At 41.4% G+C, this 20164-nt stretch overlaps 2 protein-coding genes across 2 annotated transcripts; both read left to right on the top strand.

Moving 5' to 3' along the window:
• Positions 1–3894: 3894 nt before the first annotated feature.
• Positions 3895–6889, top strand: LOC136426972 (uncharacterized). The gene is made up of 4 exons (XM_066415690.1): positions 3895–3912; positions 4018–4569; positions 5098–5262; positions 5668–6889. The coding sequence occupies exons 1-4, from the start codon at positions 3895–3897 to the stop codon at positions 6064–6066; spliced, it is 1134 nt and encodes a 377-aa protein (XP_066271787.1). The 3' UTR covers positions 6067–6889.
• Positions 6890–9445: 2556 nt separating this feature from the next.
• On the top strand, positions 9446–16658 carry LOC136428533 (serine racemase-like). Its single transcript, XM_066418120.1, has 6 exons — positions 9446–10919; positions 12721–12954; positions 13606–13725; positions 14372–14446; positions 15200–15409; positions 16080–16658. Exons 1-6 carry the CDS (start codon positions 10752–10754, stop codon positions 16260–16262), a joined length of 990 nt encoding a protein of 329 aa, XP_066274217.1. The 5' UTR covers positions 9446–10751; the 3' UTR covers positions 16263–16658.
• Positions 16659–20164: the final 3506 nt, after the last annotated feature.

The following is a 20164-nucleotide window of genomic DNA, read 5'->3' on the forward strand; positions in this document are numbered from 1 at the left end:
AATCTTGCTGTCCGAGTTCCCTTCGAGTAGTTTTTGACCTCGCTGTCTTTGACTGTATGGTTATAGAGGCTGGCCATACAGTGTTCTGAACAATTGAGGCTCTAAAGTTTGCAGTTCTAGTCGTATTTCTGATGTTGCATTTAGCGTAACGTTATATCCCAAATTACAACGTTTTAGAAAAACAACGAATATTACCATCACGGATACAGGTAAACTAGCGTTTACTTACTAGTTCTACTGTAGTCCTTCCGAGCCTTACCACGTTTATTATACTCACAATAGTCGTTCCCTCGTCATACACATCTTAGCAGTCCTGGAATTATTTTTACAGCTGAGACAATGGATATTTGGCACGTATTGATAAAGCTATTATTGATACCACAGGCATTGTGATCACCGCTGTCATTGCTACGATACTTCGGTACTCGCTTTTGTGCCTTCCACCAAAAACAGGTTATCTCTTACTCTTTTCTTCCGGCGTTTGACCTAACCTCAACGTGCAGAATATTTTTAGATTGTTGAGCACACACTTGAGATGGCACTGGCGGGTTTGATAGTGTTAAATAAATTTGGACATGTCAAGATCTGACGGACAGAGTTCGTGCTACCGACACTAAGGCTGATAAAGTCAAGATAATCTGACATGAAGTCACTGTTAATTTGGTAATAATCCCCACTTGTATGTCACTCAATATTGTGATATGGGGGTATATGATTCCGACTTTTAATTGAACTGTTAAACTATACATGTACGGTAACGCAGCGGGTAGAGTGCTCGTTTTGGGAGGTCGCGTACCGGGTTCGAACCTCGACCGGGTGGTACGACATGGTACATACCACTTTCTCTGCTTTGCACACGATACTAGAAAGAGTACCCTCTCCCCCCTCTCACTGGACCCGCGACACGCTAGCGGCGTCGCTGCGTTCTAAGCTGGATTTGTGTTACCCTTGACTTTATAATGAGAATATGATTTAAAACGTACAAGTATGACCAAAAAGACAACAAAACATACAAAGTTTAAAATGATTGTTTTTTGTCGATGACATTCGTTAAGTGCTTTGTCAATTCGTTCGGCCGCAGGTAGTTTTAGGTAGTTAAACATGACTATGACCCACTATAAATAAACTATAGCCCCCTGCTGCAGTGATTGCACAATTACGTGTCCCAAGCGAGGGCTGTAGAAATGGCTGCTACCCTATACTTACTCCGAAAGGTGTCCGAAAGAGATTTCTGAAGCTCTGCGAGATCTTGTATATGCAAGTTTTTTCTCTGGCAACTCCCCGCGGTACAAGGACGCCATTAGAACTCGGCGGGAAAAAGTGGAACTGCAGTTACAGGTGTCGATTAATGGTGAAGATGCTGATTGGCCCAATAGAATGTATCAGCCAATCAGTGTCGACCAATATTTGCTCTTCGGGAATACGACAATACGTGGCCCGCTTGCCCCTCTAAGCTAATGCTGATTGGTTGCTGAATGCCTAATGGCCAAGTCCAATGTTTTTCTAATATCTGATGTAATGACCACTATCTGAAACGTCTGACTGTTTCAAAATCTTATCCTGTTGCTTGAGTAATTATTTTTGGCGTATCTTATTACCTGGATGTCTAACCTTCATCAGACATACCTTTTCGTTGGCTCATACAAGACGGGGATGCGCCATGCAGGTCTCCCGTCCGAGTGAATGGAGTAAATCACCGTATGGCTGATACGAGATGGAGGTTCGCCAGGCCACCATACGCGTGATTACAATCAGAAAGAAAAACGACTCGTCCTACAAGCCAAAGCCCCCTCTCACTGGGCCCGCGGCACGCTGGCGTCGTTGCTGCGTCCTAAACTGGATTTGAGTTACCCTTGACTTTATAAAGGGAATATCCTTCAAAACGTATGACCAAGAAGACAAGAAAACACATGAAGCTTAAAAAGATTCGTTTTTTGTCGATGAAATTCATTGAGTGCTTTGTTAATTGGCCGCCAGCGTGCCGCGGGTCCAGTTAGAGGGAGGCTAACGGTCTCCGTCAAAGAACCGTACAGCTTACGCATTGATTTTTGCCTGATTTTGAGCAAAATACCGAAATATTGATACCAAAATGGGGAAATATGTCGTAAACATAAAAAATGTATCTTCTCATTTTTCTTTCAATTCAAAAATTTGCTAACCAGGGATTCTCCTAAAGAGTGACAAGGGTTTTCTTCTCATATTTCCCTTGAATATTTTCTCGCAATTCGATCGCTAATTTTCGGCCGAGCGGCGCGGATTTCCCCAACGCTATGACCCGGTCTTTAGGTGTTGAAAGATATAGAACAGAGAACGTCTAAATCCAACAATGCCCCGTTCCAGAACAGCTTTTTTTCGAATATTCGAACCTCGCAACGGTTTTACAAACATGTAAACAGTGTACGCACGTGTTTTTGTTACGCTCCCAATTTTCGAGACGTTTTTGCGCCCAAACATTGGAAGTTTTTAGCTTTCTGGTGTCAAAACTGCGTGTAAAGGGACAACGGACGGTGTACAGTGCCCAGTGGGAAGATACCGCCATGTCGGCAAAAGGTTTGACCAAACAGGGGAACTCTTTTCACGAAGAAGAGCGAGAGCAAAATGAAGAAAAGACAGGTGAGCATCTTCACCACGTTGTGTCAGATCATATCTTTCCTCAACGTTTCTATCACTACTTAATCTCGATATGTCAATGTTTTGTGAAATGTATCTAATATACGGCGATGACTTTGATTCTGATAGTGGTTTTCTGTGTCAGACCAAACACAAAGACTGCAGTCGCCAACAGTCACTGTTGTTTTTACGTACATTTTCAATCTTCAACGCACTTTTTCCATGTGTCTTGTGATTTTTGAACCAGCCACAGTGATTGGATTTGTACACTGGACGAAATATACGGGTAAATTGCTGTCAGTCAAGTTATCTATATCGCCCTATGACTTAGAACTGTAAAATGTAAATTTACAGGCGCCCAACTAGTGAATTCAAATCTGTCAATCGTTCCTAACTATATTTCACATTCTAACCACTAGTTTGTCCACCTGTTGATGTTTATACAGAGACAGTTCATCGATTCTCATCAATGTTGATAATGATAATACAGTAATAATAACCTTTATCGTACATTCATGCCCTATCACGGGCTAAGTACAGGCATATGTAGATACAAAATACATGGTAACGTTCATATAATGACACTGACAGGATTTCTAATACTAATCTAAAACAATGGTTCTAAAATTAGTCTAATTCATAGGTTCGGCTTCTTCGTTGGAAATATAAGTTGAGATGGACTTGTTTAATATTGTATGGTCAAAACTCATAATAAAAATGAATTTCTCAATATTAATGAATGTCATGTCGCTTTAGGAACGCTAACGTGTGACATTTTCCCGCTAGGATCTGGCCGCTCTCTGTCACAACTTGAAGAAAGCGCCGGAACTCTTGAAACTCCAGTTGACAACAAGGTAACTCCACTCACGGTTTCGAATAGCTTGGTAACCATCCAGAGAACCCAGAATACCGATGTATTGCCAGCCTGGCAGTCTTGAAGGCTTTGACTTTTTCGGACAACGGATTTATTTCTATTTTTTTTACTTTCTTAATTCGTTATAGCCGTGCGCTAGGACACTTCACCCCCCGTAAAATTTTACCGGGGTGAGCAAATTATCTGGGCGGGCAGGAAACACTCACTGTACCAAGGCTATCCCAGGAGAATCCCGGTGGGGGTGATTACTAGGCTAAGATTCGCCGAAACTCTCCAAAACTTATTTTGTGGGGTTTGTTGTCCATATCAGTACCATAGATAGGCGGTGTTAACTTAAGTATGTATTATGTATGGATGCCTGCGTAGTGCTATGGCATAGGCTATGGAAAGGTCTTATTCTCTTTTCGTGGATGGTTGTTCAGCACCAGGCAAATAGGCTACCTTAAATAGACATATTATGAATTGGATTGTGTATACGTAGTTTGTTTAAAATCTAGTCAGTCAGCGTAAGTTGCCCTTTATTTCCTTCACAGAACGATGTATCGAAGCAGCCTACACTGAAAACGAACCACACCGTGGGAAGGAGGGGCGTGTCCCGTAGGCTGTTTTACGACGCGGACTCCGAGCTCGACGGTTCCTCGGATGACGAGCGGTGTCCCGGCCGGGGAAGACAGCGTCATGGTCATAACGCCGGTCCTGTGTCGGTACGCCCTGGTCATGACGGCATCTGGAGCGGCCGTGATGAAGGCTTCTGGCACCAGCCGGCTTATCGGATCAACTCCGCGCTGTTCCCCGGTAGCTCTGACGCTCCTGTGCGGGAACACCGAGGTCATGACGCCGGTCCTGTGCGGGAACGCCCTGGCTATGACGGCGGTCCTGTGCGGGTACGCCCTGGTCATGATGGCGGTCCTGTGCGGGAACGCCCTGGCTATGACGGCGGTCCTGTGCGGGTACGCCCTGGTCATGACGGCGGTCCTGTGCGGGTACGCCCTGGCCATGATGGCATCTGGAGTGACCGTTGTGAAGGCTTCTGGCACCAGCCGGCTTATCGGATCAACTCCGCGCTGTTCCCCGGCAGCCAACAGGTGAGACATCGTTGAACAAACACTTTGATTTTTTTCTTATTTTTATGTTATCATATGTACGGTGGCCCACAAGGCCTAAGCATACGGTTTCTTGGTATTCATACATGTAACTCGCGAAATAGTTTGCGTAGGCGATGAATTAGAAAGGGTTACAAATAACTTGAACGACAAAATGGTTTGCGTAGACGATATGTTGGCCCACATATTTTGTCCTTGTGGGCCATCGTATAAAGTGTTTTTTGGCGACACCTCAGAGGCGAGCCAAATTGGTATATATATATATATATATATATATATATATATTGTATGCAGCTTATTTACAAGTAGTAAGGCTACCACATATATTCCCATTTTCTATATTTTCTTATCATGTAGACCATCTCTGGAGGGGAACACTATTATTGTTGTAGTTTTTGATCAGGCAAAAACCAAAGCACTTGCTCTAGCCCCATAGTAATGTGTAAGCCCTCACATTCTTATACATATTATTCTTATTGACATATACATATTCTTGTATATTCATGCCAGACTATCCAGTCACGTGGTCAGCCTGCCAGGACTGAACCATGTTCCGAAAGGCATGATGGGAAACATCCCAATATGCGTTGTCATGGAGATGCTGTCGGGGACAAACGGCTGGCGTCACGACTCTCAACTCTGACGTCACGGCCTACGCCTCTGGAGGTTCTACAGGTCAGATGTCATGCACTTTTTGGCCACGCCTCAGGGGTGGATCTTGTTGTATCATATACCATTGACCGTTACATTTATAGTCCCTTATAGTAGGTCTGTGAAAAATGTCATAACTTTTAGCTGTGTAATATAATATAATGTCATATCATATCGTACGATCTTCTGGGTAGATAAATTGCTGTGTTATGTTGCTATGCCTATTTAACGAATGCCACAAGTCATGAAAGAGGCAGCGTTTTATTTTCGACAAAATACGTTTGTTGTTTAGAATAATAACTCGTAAGTGAACTTAATATCGAACATATCATGAACATCATTCTTTCTTTACAGAAAATTCGTACCTCAAAGATGGTCGTAACCGAAGCTAGCACTTATCTAACATATCATGAACATCTTTCTTTACAGAAAATCAGAACCTCAAAGATGGTTACATCGGCCAAAGCCAGTACCGTTACCGGCACCGAGACCTCCAAACGGCAACACTCTGTTTGGTCCAGCGACTCCGAGTCCGAGTCATCAGACGACGAGTCGTGTTGGTGTCTGGAGTGCTTTAAATGCCGCATCATGGGGACTGACGTTCCTCACGAGGACAAGTTCGCAGTGACACGACCGGGCGGTGATCACAAGAAGCCGCAGTCATCGTCCGAACATGGACCTTGCGGTGTCGGTAGTTCCGCCTGTCCACAGTTCTTCAATAACAACGACAGCTCACGCCATGGCGACAAGAGAATTGATAGTTCAGAACGTAAGCGTTGTAGCTCAGACTCGGGTTCAGACAGATGCAAACGCATCAAACTGTCATGACAGAGCAGTGAGATGACGTCACACGACAGTGTTTGCCCAGCAGCAGCGATATGACGTCATACCCCAGCCGTCTGTCAAGTAGCAGTGAGATGACGTCACACCGCAGCTGTCTCTCTAGCAGCACTGAGATGACACCACACGCTAGCTGTCTCTCCAGCAGCAGTGCGATGATGTCATACATCAGCTATCTGTCCAGTAGCAGCGATATGTCGTCACACGACAGCTATCTGTCAGCAGTGAGATGACATCACACATACATTTGTAGCTGTCTGTCAGCAACACTGACGACGGTCCCTCCACCGGAGAGAGAAATGACGTCACGTGGAACCTAGGACATGGACGTCGTGGACGTTTGCAATGACCCAGACGCGCACAGACGATAGAACAACGTGTTTTAAAGAACAAATGTGTTGCATAAGAAAGGCGTAGTGTAAAACTTGTTACACTAATGCCATGTCTCTAACGATCATATAGATTAATCAAGTTATGTTTTAAAACGACGAACAGTACAAGTGGTTGACATAAAACTCCCAGGTCACCAAACTGTACAAAGCTTATATATTAACGAGTAACAGATTGTATATGGGGTCCACTTATCTTCAAAAAGGAATATAGTGTATATGAACCATTTTGTGCTGGACACAATTCATTTCTATTCCAAAAAAAAAGATATTGGACATTCCCTGCGGAATATGAGTACTTAAATCACTTAATGGAGTGAGCACCGTATATATTTATCATGAAAAGCGATATAGACTGCTCTTTTGTGTGTCTGATACGATGCTGTACATGAAATTAAATTAGATTATTGCAGTCATCACAACTGTTTGTGTTTTGTGACCAGTGGTACATTTGTAATGGTAATTATTACGTAATCAATACTATTAATACCTTTCTAAGAAAAAGGCTCGTAAACAAGAGCATGCATGGTTTCACCTTTATCTAGCTGTCAACTGCCGCAAGTATGAAATTTTCGCCATTACCACTACATAATGTATAACATTTTCTTAATAATTATGCAGATTAGGTCTCATAAATACATGATGAGCTAATCTTCCACTGGTCGTGACAGGAAGACAGACGCTATATACAGTATTTACAGGTTCACTGTACCAGGGAAATTCCCCTAGCTCTTTTCGACAAACACAATGAACAGTGGACTACGCCTTAACATCCCGTCCTAAGGACTGCGACCCTTTCCGGTAGCATGCATGTCGGGTGAGGGACACAGCCGGGATCGAACCCAGGGCTTCTAGTTCCAGGGGCAAGATCGCTAACCACTGGACTACACACGCTACGTTGGTATGCAGATAGCTTGTTTATCTCCATGAAAAATGGAGATATAGTTTTGGGTGTGTCTGTTTGTTTGTCTGTCTGTTTGTTTGTTTGTGTTTCCGCACTACTCTAGTCAGCATAACTCAAGAACCTCTTCGTGAAAATCTTCTAAGGAGAATAACAGAACAAAGGAATGATGGATTTCCATGGTATTTAGTATACAGGTAGCTTAGACAGAGATGTACACAATGAAGTGCAAATTATGCTAATTAGCATAACTAATGAGGAAAATCTATATTTGCAGTGTTTTCCATTATCAGACTCAAAAACATGTAACGTATGTAGTTTATGGAAAGTGGATCATCAACAGGTACCAATTATGCAAATAGATTCCTCATTTGAATAATTAATGCTAAAACACTGTGATTTATCTAATTGGAAAATTATAGGACTGTCAATATTGCAACATGTGTAAGTTAGATAAAGGTGATCATGACCAAGCATATATTATGCAAATGTGTAAGTCATTTGCATGAAAATAATTGTTCATGGAGATATGAGGTCGTGGAAATCTTGTTTCGGAACTGCAGTGGTGCCCTTGCATGTAGATAGAGCTGAATTAGTGTAAAGATTGACGTAATCAGATGTTCATAATGCAAATTGTAACTTCATTTGCATACGTGAGTAATAGATTACATAATTCCATCGCCCATGTAGAAAAAGGGAATTTTAATGGATGGAAACTTTGAAAATAACAGTCTCATGTGCAGAATTAAAATATGAGAGCTTGACTCAAGAAACAGGTGTTCTGTTTCTTCAGATATTATTTTTCTGAACAAAAGAATATATATATATTGTATCGGCAGCTTAACACTGATCATGAGTTTAGAATAGGTGACAGTTGCATTATACATATTAACAATATTCTGATAACCCCCTGCATATCCTCCACACACATGCATTAACATCTATTCTCATCAAATCGGGGGCATCTTACGAAATCTTTCATTGATTTCATCAGTTACCTTTGTGGTATAGTTTTGGAAAAGGCTCTATCAATTCATAGCAATTTGATATTCCTTTTGCTTTGAACTTAAAAAGATTTTAGAATAGTGCCCTCAGAAAAGTTGTGGTGATTCGAAATGAATTGTTATCTATTTTGTATATATTACAATGATAGTTTGCCTCATAAAAACATACGATAGACCCAGTTATTTGACGTGGCCAATTCTGTATAAAAAAAAAGAACTTATTTTTGACACTTAGGACAGTACATATCAAGAAACGGTCTAAGTATTTAAGAGATTACACCAATTCATTCCATATCAAATGATAGGATATTTGGAGTTTCTTTTAACACGAACAGGTAATCTCACCTGCTGAAGTTTCCTCTCTGTCTATTACTTTGGCCCCCTCCCAGTCAATGACGCAGTTGTTTCTAGCAATATGGTCCGTGACTGCAGATTTCTTCTCTTCTCACGGTTGTGCCTGTCTTTTCTGGGATATGGTGTACTTGACAGCATCAATGTTGACAGCTTCCTTTTGGTGTTCCTTGAGCCTAGTTCCAAGGGTCCTGCCTGTTTCCCCAATGTATCCTTCCTTGCAGCTTGCGCATGGGATCTTGTATGCACAGTCTGTTTTGGCTAGGTCATCCACCTTGTCCTTGGGATGCACCAACAGGACTAGCGCCTAGGCTCTTCAGAGCACCGAAACGTCAGCAGGTGAGATTACCTGGTTGTGTTAAAAGAAACTCCAAATATCCTATGTTCTGCCAACCTGATGAAATTATTTTCGGGATCAAAAATATAGTTTCCTGTGGAATAGTTTAAGTATGCTTTGTTGAATAATTCAATATAGGGTTAATGACCCGCCCTGAGGTCTATACGGTGTGATAAGGCATGTTCGCGACCTCGGCACTTTATGAGGTGGTTATAGGAACGACCATGCCTTATCACACCGTATAGACCGAAGGAAAGCGGGTCATTAACATTGTTATCATATAGCCATTGTCCATATAGTACTTAGTAGTACTTTGTGTAGTACATGTATTTGATTTCCTGTCATACCTGGGCAAAACGTTGGCTCTCTCAACTTCTGGTGTATTTTGCATTAAAACGTGTTTTTTTTTTGTCTAGAGGATTTGACATAAATAAAAAACAACACATTGTCTATATAGTTAGTAGACATATGCAGCATTTGATTACACTGTTCGTGGGGGTCGGTGACACATGAGTGAGACTGAGTCCTGTATGAGTATAGCATATAAGCATTTTAATATCCAGTCTAAAAACCAATATCCAAATGTGTACAGCAATGGAACAAACCATGAGAACTTTCATGTCAAGTTGAACTTTCATGCCTTTCTGTTTTCATGCTTAAGAAAGTTACAGGTGTACTGAATGAATCTGTCCAATAAAATACACACAGCATACATGTCATAGGACCGGAGGTCCAAAATATGACACTGTCTTCAAATGTTAACTTCGAACACTGTTGCCAGTGTTGAAACCTCACTTTTCTACCCTCCGTGAATATCTTGACGCCCCATTTTGTAGCGACGGAGGTCGTCTTCTCAACCCCGTTTCTTCCTCGATCAGTGACCCACCTCTGTCAAATTTGCAAAACGCCGGGAGGTCAAGTCGTCAGACGCTGCCACTTCTCCAGTTTCCATAACTGTTCCTCAACTCACAACAGTGTCCTCTTTTTCCCAGTCAACTAACAACGAATCCACCTCAGTTTGAGACAGCTCAGCTAGGAAGAACTGTGGTCAGTCTTCCATTTTGACGGGAACAAAACCCAGCAAGAACAAAAATGGCGCCTTTTCGAATTCGTCCCCAAACGTCGTCTGACTGACTGTACCATTCACAGAATCGGGGGGGGGGGGTAATAATTACAGGTTTGCGATAGAAAAATCTGTTCTTGTGTACAGAATTTTTATGCATTGATTTCGATAGATATTCACCAAACGCTGTGCTTATAGATGACTGTCTGTATCAACAAATGTCTTAACTTGAAATATAAAAACAAAACCCCCTGTCATTTAATGGTAACGTTCGAACACCGGGTCCATAAAAAGTTTAAACACCCGCAGGTCTATATGAAGATTAATGACCTGCTTTTCGGGTCTGTCTGAAGAATGCAGGCCCGCAAATGGAGCCTTCTGATTGGTCAACGACATCTACCTATATGATAATTCTCCATAACGTTACTTTTTACCTCACACAACTGGTTTGCAGCAAATTTGTTATCTAAACATTCGCGCCGAATTTGTTATCTAAACAATCGGGCAGAGTAGTTTCGGCAGCTCAGCCTAAGCCTTAGGGCCAAATTCGGTGGGCGTTCGTTGAAACCAGTTTCTCCACATTTTTATAGATCAAGGACATGCCCTGGACCGGGCTTCAGTTACAAAAATGGACGCCAACAACATCGTAACTTTAGAAACTGTGCAAAAAGCTGCCAGTACATTGTCTGGTAACGTGGTTATCACACCGGTACAGACTTGTAACACTCTGGATTTGCTGTCAGGACGAAGGCTCTACTTTAAGTGCGAGAATTTCCAAAAATCAGGTTCCTTCAAGGTAAGGTGAGGTAATTTTGATTGTCCGGTAACGTAACATGACCAGTTATCGTCCAATTTATCAAAAACGTATCTATCTTTAAACCGCGCGGACAGAGCCAAATGTTTAACCCATGGAAAGAGATATAAGCTCTTCTTAAAAGAAAATGCATAGTCTGTAAGTTTTTCTTAGCCTGTTTAAAGCCGTGCGAGCATGTATTCATACTGAGGTCTATGGTGAAGAATTGTGCTAGGGTTACCCATTATCGTCCACTTCAGTCTTTCTCCTTCTAGCGCTATGTTTGAAGAATATAGACCAGAAAAAATGCACATTAACTGTCCAAAGTAGTCTATAGACAAATGATAGCAAAGTCACTATGTTTGTCCTGCCACTTGCTTGACGCTATGGAAGAAAACGATGTTCTGCTGTGAATTTCACCGACATGCGCGGCACGTGGCGTTCACGTGATAAACGCATGGCCATGATGTTTTGCCGTGCAAAAATGTACCATCAAACCTTCCTAAAACTAGTAAGAGTTTTCAACCTCGAATCGCCATGGATAGTTTGCATATCAGGCTTAACGTCGGCTACTTTTAACAGATACTAGCTATCGCGTAAGTTAGAAAAACATGATCAAGTACGCGGTGTCGAATTGCATATGTTTCAGTTTATCCTGTTATGTCGCTAGACGTAAACCTATTTCATTGTTTTGTATAAAGAAAACTTATGACTAAGGATCATACTTATGACGCATATTCTATCACATAAGCAAACGTTTTTGTTTTGATAACTACTACCAGGATGCAATCTGATTATCAATACGAATTTAAACTGTTTGTGTTCAAGTGGCGCAATTCAGTTTGTTCAAATGAGAAGCCGTTGTATTTCAATGTAAACCTCTTCCCGAAGATATGTGACGGTTATAGATAGACAAATGATAAGAATAACATGGGTGAAGCGATGGAGTTGAAACTAGGTATGTATTTGAATGTGTCATTTTTTTAAAGATTCCAACAGTACAACGTGAATGATCAACGCTGAGCGTCCCTTTGTGGTGCCGACATCAAACCTTACCGCCGACATCTTAGCACTCGGTGTGATTTTCTATAGTAACCCCATTTCTGAGACAATTTTGAACATTTTGGCGATTTGATGCCTTTGGACATTCCCTTGTCAGCTCATATTTACTGTTTTTGTTATCTTAATCATATTTTTCCAGATCAGTATGCGATGTGACATGACATTTTTTCATGCAAATGTCATACTTTAATACATGTATGCCATATTGGCTCATGCAAATTATGCTATTTCACTCATCATCGAGTAAATGGGAGATGATTGGGGTTTCTTGGCCGTCATGCAATTTGCTGATGCCTACTTTATGTTGGCAATTTCTTCCATTCGCTATAAAACTGTTTTCACCCCTTCCAAACCGAGATCGAGTACGGAGAGTTACATTATAATCATAGGACTCCAGGTAGAATAGTGTTTCTCTATGTAACACTAATGGAAATCTGAATACTGTAAGTTTATTTATGTTCGCGTCGATTTTATGTTCGCGTTTTTCGCGTCGACCTTCTGAGCGAGAACTCATCTCGACGCGAATTTGATTTGCCGCACTGCCCCCCTCACCCATACCTTCTGTCTTGTCCCGTCTATGCTTTATGTACTGTACTACTGACTTCAGATATCGCCCAGGGCTCTCCTTGGGCAAAATATGGTGCAAGGGCGGTTCGCCAATCCCAAATATCTCAGCGCCACTCCTCTCGCTCTTTAGAAAAACAAACAAAGAAACCAACAGTTACTGTCATTTCCCCGATAGTTCCGTGGTGCCTTTAATGCTGTGTCCAGACTGGTCAGTTTGAATGGAGCAACTCCACACCAGCTCCAAGTGGTGGCGAGCAGCACCGGTAACTACGGGTGCGGACTGGCCATGGCAGCTCAACTCCACGGTGTTACCGCTCATGTGGTTATGCCAACCAACTCCCCGGTGTGCAAGAAACGGACGTTGCTATCGTACGGTGCCTCCCTAACGCAGTGTGAACCTGCAGCACAGGTAAAAAAAATCGTAATTGTCTTTATTGTGATTTGGAAATATAGAATATAGAAATATATTTTTTTCTAAACTGTATTGTTTTCACCGGAGTCCATGGGCGCCACCATGTTGGATTTTGATGTCATGTAAGTGCCATCTTGTTTCCGGTTCCAGTCTTTGGCGTCACATGTGCCCTATTGTACATAAGATATGATTAAGACTATGTTTAAAACAATTGGTTAACAATGATCTAGCTTGCTTTTATATTTGACAAATAGTAAGGGTCTTTCTCCTTTAATAAACAATGGCTTTTTAATGATATATGATTCAATGGAATTGACTAACAACGGCGATATCGATATGATCAATTGAAATGAAATTTCTATGTTAGATTTTCAACAAATGGAAAATTGTATTGCATCAAAGATGAAAATAGCTGGTTGCATCACTGCAGTGAATGAATGAATGAATGAATGAATGAATGAATGAATGAATGAATGAATGAATGAATGAATGAATGAATGAATAAATAAATAAATAAATAAATGAATAAATGAATAGATAAACGAAGAAATGAATGAGTCAGTCAGTCGATTGGTGAGAGTACTAATTATTCTGCCTTTTCAGGAAAAAAATTAGCAAAACTGACTTTCGAGCATGTTCTTTTTTCAGGACATTGCTCAAACCATGAAACAGGTACAGGATGCGACAGGGGCAGTCTTCCTCTCTGGTAGCGAACATCCTGACGTCATAGCTGGCCATGGGACTATGGGATTGGAAATTTTGCAGCAGGTAAAAGCGTTGATAACTCAGGGATAGAAATAATTTTTAGCCAGGTTGCCCAGTAGGCAACCTCAGCCAAGGGCTAGCGTTCCCATGAATATTTCAGTTGTCGCCAGTCCAAGGCCTTAATCTTGAGCCATGCGAGTGAATTCTAACACTTTATTGTTTTGCAATTGTTTAACGTCAGTTTAAATTTTGTACGTGGTAAATAGGAAATAATCATACGTGGGGTCGTGTGGCGTAACGGCAGGGTTTTCGTCCCAGTGGATTCGAACCAGTGGTACCGGGTTCAAATCCCCTGACCCCACCGATGTTGTGCACTTTACACACGCCTTTCCTCACTCCACCCAAGTGTAAAATACGGGTGTATCATGTGTGAGTCACGACACCAGCAATAGCTGCCTGTGTCCCACGTGTATTACACTGTTGCAATTCTAATCAAATCAAGAAAGAATCCCTACATTTAGAACAAAATGCCCCCCAAGGGCCTATTTTCTCTAAATGTTGTAGTCTTGGTTTACCATACGTATTTATACAAACAATATAACATTATCCTTATAACTCATGGTATGTGACGAAACAACAGATTTCCAAACTCTCCACTAATTCACGGAGGTCATATGAGATTTCCGAAATCCTTCTTTGTATTTTGTAGGTACCGAACTTCGATGCAATCGTTGTGCCAGTTGGCACAGGGGCAATGCTCTCCGGCGTGTCCGTGGTTATCAAGGTATGTGTCATTTCTCCTTACCGAGTGCTTTTTTATAGCAATATGTTGATTACTGACTTTAAAATCCGGTTCAAACCGATTGTCTTAGACCCATATATTTGCATTTCTGTTATTGTCATACATAATTTCTGTTACATTTCAATTGAATTTCTGTTATATCTTTATTATGGTTATGTTTGGAACTTCTGTTATCATTGTTATCATTGAAAGTACAAGTCTAAAGCTTTTTAAATTTGTATCATTATTATCATTATTATTATCATTATTTCATATATTATGCTTAAGATTTCTGAACTTCTGATATATTTCTTGTACATGCATTATATGTACATTTTGATGGATTAGCGGTTTTCACTGGATGGTTCGTTCACTGTATTTATTATTCTTATTCGAACAAATCAATAGAAATATATTTTCTTATACAAAAAAGGCCAGGTTGTCTTAGATTAGGTACAAATAGTATATGCAATATAATCCAATAAGAGGACCATTTCTGGGCATATTCTGTTTCAATGTTCTCTTCCTGTATGGTCATGCATATGGGCGAGCACATGGCAAGTCAGTTGAGGCAGGGACAGATAGATACTCTTTACTTTGTATTCTACAGTTGGGTTACTATTGTCCTTAGAGGGACGATTGGCATATGCATCTTGCCTAACTTCAATCCGAGGAAGAAAAGATCAAATGTCTTTGTTCCTAGGGCACTATGAGGCTATAGGCTATTACTCCATTATTTTACGTTTTTTTCTGCAGTCCCTCTGTCCTGAGATCCGTGTTTATGGAGCTGAACCGGAGGTTGCAAATGATGCTGCCAGGTCTCTTAGCAGCGGTGAGCGGTGCACCTTTCCACGGTTCCCACAGAGCATAGCTGACGGACTCAATGGAAACATCGGTGTAGTTCCGTGGACGTACATCAGGGGCAATGCTGACGACATCTTCACTGTTTCAGAGGACGAAATAAAGGTACAGAACAATGCTTTCCTTCTTACTCCGCTCCTAAGGTGTTGCCAAAAAATGTATAATCTACACGAAAGTGCGTAATTTGTGAACATTAGTCATTACCAGGTGTTTGTGACTTACTTGCTGGTGGTGGTTTTTATTGAAATAATGTTTAAGGATTTGCAACATCGGGTCAAAATTCTTTTTAATCTATGGTGATCATGAACTATGTAACCTTCATGATCCTAAGCTTCATGGGGTGTGACATTACTGATAGTGTATTTTCATAAAACATAAAAATACCTTGCACTTTATCCTAATGTTAAAGGTTGTTATCTACTAAAGAGGATACAACAGATTGAGACAAATACTTGAACATTCTGGTCGTGAAGAAATTTTGGTAAAGTTGAACTTTGAACACTCCAAGCAGCGGACAAAGGCATTGATAAGGTACACGGTTTTAAGTAATGTATGTGAAGAGAAATGCATTGTGGGTAAGACGTAAAAGGTGAGGGCCCCTGAGGCATAAACAAAACACACGCAAAACACGTCTGGACATTGTTATCCAAATAAAGACAATGGTCGAACAAGATCTGATTACAATTACAGACCTTAACCTCAGACCTTGAGCATGAGTAATTAGAATCGTGAACCTCCTTATTTCTTCAGTTTCTATGTCTCATGTTTCTCCCAGAATGCAATGCGGCTGGTGTGGGAGAGGATGAAGATCGTGGTGGAACCGTCGGCGGTGGTGGGCGTGGCCGCCGTGTTGAGTGACAGCTTCAAGGCACGAGCGGGAGAGTGCAAGAACGTCGCTGTGATCCTGTCAGGGGGAAACATGGATCTCGACAAAATGCCTGAGTATCTGCAAATGTGATGTCGTTGGGTGACTTTGCTGCACATCACAATTTATATACAACTAAACTATTACGCTCTTAAAGTTTATCTTCGGGAAGGAATATGCAACCTACTATGTACATGTGCAAACTTGCTGTGTACATGTGCAACCTGCTATATACAATTGTGCAAACTGCTATGTACATGTGCAACCTACTATGTACGATTGTGCAACCTGTCATGTACATGTGTAACTTGCTATGTATATGTACAACCTGCTTTGTACATGTGCAACCTGCTTTGTACATGTGCAGCCTGCTTTGTACATGTGCAAACCTGATGTGTACATGTATATTTTTAGCCTATATGTGTTTTGAAAAGTAGGAATTGAAGAAAACAATTGCAAGAATAGGAAGAAAAAGTATGGTCCTTTGATCAACATTTTATTCTGTGATGGACACATTGTACCATCAGAATTGTCTTTTACAATACAAAAGTATTGATGTCATTGGACGAATACATACTATTCTCAAAGCTTTTATCATTCTCTATACAAAAATAGATATTGGCTGTTTTGTGTTAGAATCCTTCCAGATATCGAAGTTAAAATCCTTCTAACAAGTTATTAAATGGATGATTGTGGCATATGTTTTCCCAATATTTGGCTGTTTCTATATGTACTACGTGTGACTGTATGCATAGAAGGCACAAGTAAATGACATAGTAACAGTGTTTAAAGTTAAAAGTACCATCCAAGTGTTTTTAAAAGCATGTCCACAGTTACTTTAGCTTAAAAATAATAATATAATGGTATTATTTACACAGTGCTGAGAGTAACCATCTTAAGAGCTGACTCAAGTGACCATCTTTGACTACGTCTTGGATTACCTGTACTTCCTCTATGATCCAAGTGAGAGGAACCACAAGATGTTCTGTGGGTGTCAAGGAAACAATGAATGTATCAGTTTAGGACATTATGCTGTACCATTGTACAAGACAGCAGTTGGCCTGATATGATGTCCTAAAGTTGATTGGGCACAAGTAGACAAGATAAGACCTATGCCTATAGCTAGTTGTGTAGAGTTTAAGTCTTAAGTAATATTGAACACACCATCTACACAGACATACAGGACACTGGTGCACAACACATTCTGTACACACACGTCCATGGTCCTGAACACACCATCTGAACAAACAAAAATACAGGAAAATGTAGCACAACACAATCTATAGTATACACAGGCCTGTCAAGACCTTGGATATCTTTGTGCATCAATGTTGTAGATTTACATTGCTCACCACACGTTTCATTGACAAAATATTGTATCTCTTCCTTGTCAACTTTCTTGGCTAGACCTTGGACATCTTGGTGCATCAATGCAGTTGGTGTACACCGTGTAATTGACAAAGTGTTGTGGGTCTTCCTTGTCAACTTTCTTGGCAAGTCCTTGGGCATCTTCATGCATCAATGTAGTAGGTGTACATTGCTCAACACACGTTTCATTCACAAAGTCAAGGTCAGCAAAAAATGGTGTCGACAACAACTCAGTTGCTGGTGATGATGGCTTTGGTGTGTTAACAGGTGACCGGCGCTCAAACGGAAGACAAGGCAGTGGTCGTTCTGCTTGGCTGTCATTAGTAGTAGATGTCAGATCTAAGATATCAGACTTGTCATCCTCTTCAGTAGATGAAGCGACACATTGGCTGGACTGTGGCTCTTCACAACCAATCAAGACAGAGCGGTCACCTTCAGGGGTCTGACCACTGGTGAACTGACCGGTGGACGTCGCCACACTCAATTTTTCACCATCGGAGCAACTCAAAAGATTACATCCTGCCTCTTGTAGCACGGAGGAAATGTCGAGATCGTCGGTCATTCCGTTAAGCCATTATCCTCCATGTCATCTTCTTCATCATCTCTGGCCAGGACCCTGATGTCATCATGTGTTGGTGTGGCTCCTGGAGACTCTGTAGCTTGAACTTGGAGCTCTGGGCAGGGAGTTTCTGTGGGGGATAGCCCAGTGTAGTATGGCAGCCAACGTCGTGAGGTTTTGGCACGGAATACAAACAGCCTGGCCAGTTCCTCGATCTGTGGCACATCCTCTCTCTCAACTGTGGAGTAATACTTGCTTGACAAGCTTTCTTCTGGATCCTTCCAGATGTCTTGTAAGTCCTGGACTGTCTTGTCTTCCCATCCTGGGGGTAGAAATGAGTCAGAACTCACGGTTGATGAAGTTGTTGGGAAACTTCCTCCGCTCTCATTGCCGTAAAACGGTCCCAAGACGTCCGCATACAGTGGTCCACCGTAGATGGACATGGTTGGGTAGGCACCGCCCAAACTTGGCTCGAAAAACTCCGACATTGCGAGGGAGACACAAAAATCGTAACCGAACACGGCGAAATCTTCTTCGAACTGAGGTAAACAGCAGGTTGTCAAGGATGACCACGCGGTACAATGGCGTTCCAGAACAAGCGACGGTTCCAGCTGATACGCGCCGTTTTGAGTATCAAGACATGGTCACGGAAAAAAATCAATAGTGCAGTCAAAATAGGTCAGATCAAGCATACAAATGTGACTCTGATACCGTGACAAGTTCACAAATCTCCTACAGTGCTTCAGAGGAATCAGACATTTGTGAGAAACGAGATTTTTCAAGTCAAAGTTGACCAATTTTCCACCGGGTTTTCTATGGTTTCGCCCCCCTCCCCCAGAACACCAGTATTAGCAAGGAGGTTTAATCCTTCTTGGTATTAGTTATGTATGAACCTTACTTTTCGTAACACAGCGATTTCCTCCAAGATCAATATAGGTAAAAGTTGAACACAGTGCCTAACGTTACCATTTCCTTATGCATACGTCGACAAGTGTTAACGTTAACGCATTGTTCAAGATTAACGATATGAAACGTCAAACTTCACAAACGACGAGAGAAAATCCTTTACATACTGTTACAAAATTTAAAATTAACCACCGTCCCTTCAGCTATAATGTAATACCTGTCGAAGTAAAGGTCAGGCATGTTGTTTCGTAGTTATGTTTTCGGCTGGAAGAAAACAGAGTTGTTTGGACTCAGATGGCGAGCGAGTTGTAAATGGCGGCCATCTTGAAATCTTGAGATCAACCAATGTGTGACGATATGGGCGTTTGTTTTGGTTTGGTCAACTGTTTTGGTTTGTTGCAGTTTGAAATTCAAGAAGGCAAGAATGAATTCTTATGAATTTTGACATAACGTTAGGTAACGTAGATGAAGACCAACGTAATGGTATTTTAATTAATGTCAATTAGGACTTTAGAAGACCACAGGACCTTAAACGATATTGAACGACTGGAGAAGCATTGTTTCACGCTAGAAGAAGAAACTGTTCATTTGCAGAGCAAGGTGAAAGCTAAAGACAAAAATTAAAGATTGGCCGACTGGAGAGGCAGGTCGCCTCACGGTCCGGCTATTTATACCACATGGTCATGGTCCTCGTGCGGTAAACTGTAACCACGGCGCGCACGGTACCAAGTTGCCTGAAATGGGGCCAAAGAGATTGGGGGGGGGGGGGGGTGGCTGGGTGTGATTGCAGGGCTTCCACGGTCACGTTTATGAGGGACCCGTCAGGATTCATATTTCTTAGAAAGTCAGCAGAATCAGCCATCTCAACTTCTGTTACGGTATTCTGCGTACTTTACCATGTACTGTACGATTACTTCATACAGTTAAATACCTCCCTACCTTGAATGGCAAACTTGATGGGGAAAAAAGAAGTAAAGCTTCCTTAATCAAGCTTGTTGGATTAAGTCTGAATTCCCCTTGGCAACTGTTTTTGTCAGAATAAATCATTATTTCTCCACCACTGTTCTTGTCGTAAAAGATCTAACGTGTTACTAATTTATTAAAACAAGAGTTCGGACATGGTTTGATTAAACATTTATGACTTACATACATACTTACGTAA

Source organism: Branchiostoma lanceolatum, chromosome 2, assembly GCF_035083965.1.
Source record: "Branchiostoma lanceolatum isolate klBraLanc5 chromosome 2, klBraLanc5.hap2, whole genome shotgun sequence".
In the NCBI taxonomy this organism is placed as follows: Eukaryota; Metazoa; Chordata; class Leptocardii; order Amphioxiformes; family Branchiostomatidae; genus Branchiostoma; species Branchiostoma lanceolatum.

Bases quoted from the DNA above. Each gene is read 5' to 3' on its own strand.
- LOC136426972 (XM_066415690.1), top strand. The intron at 4,570-5,097 runs GTGAGACATCGT...TATTCATGCCAG, and splicing joins TGTTCCCCGGCAGCCAACAG to ACTATCCAGTCACGTGGTCA. The intron at 5,263-5,667 runs GTCAGATGTCAT...CTTTCTTTACAG, and splicing joins CGCCTCTGGAGGTTCTACAG to AAAATCAGAACCTCAAAGAT.
- LOC136428533 (XM_066418120.1), top strand. From the start codon at position 10,752: ATGGACGCCAACAACATCGTAACTTTAGAAACTGTGCAAAAAGCTGCC. The intron at 14,447-15,199 runs GTATGTGTCATT...TTTTTTCTGCAG, and splicing joins GCGTGTCCGTGGTTATCAAG to TCCCTCTGTCCTGAGATCCG. The intron at 15,410-16,079 runs GTACAGAACAAT...TGTTTCTCCCAG, and splicing joins TTTCAGAGGACGAAATAAAG to AATGCAATGCGGCTGGTGTG.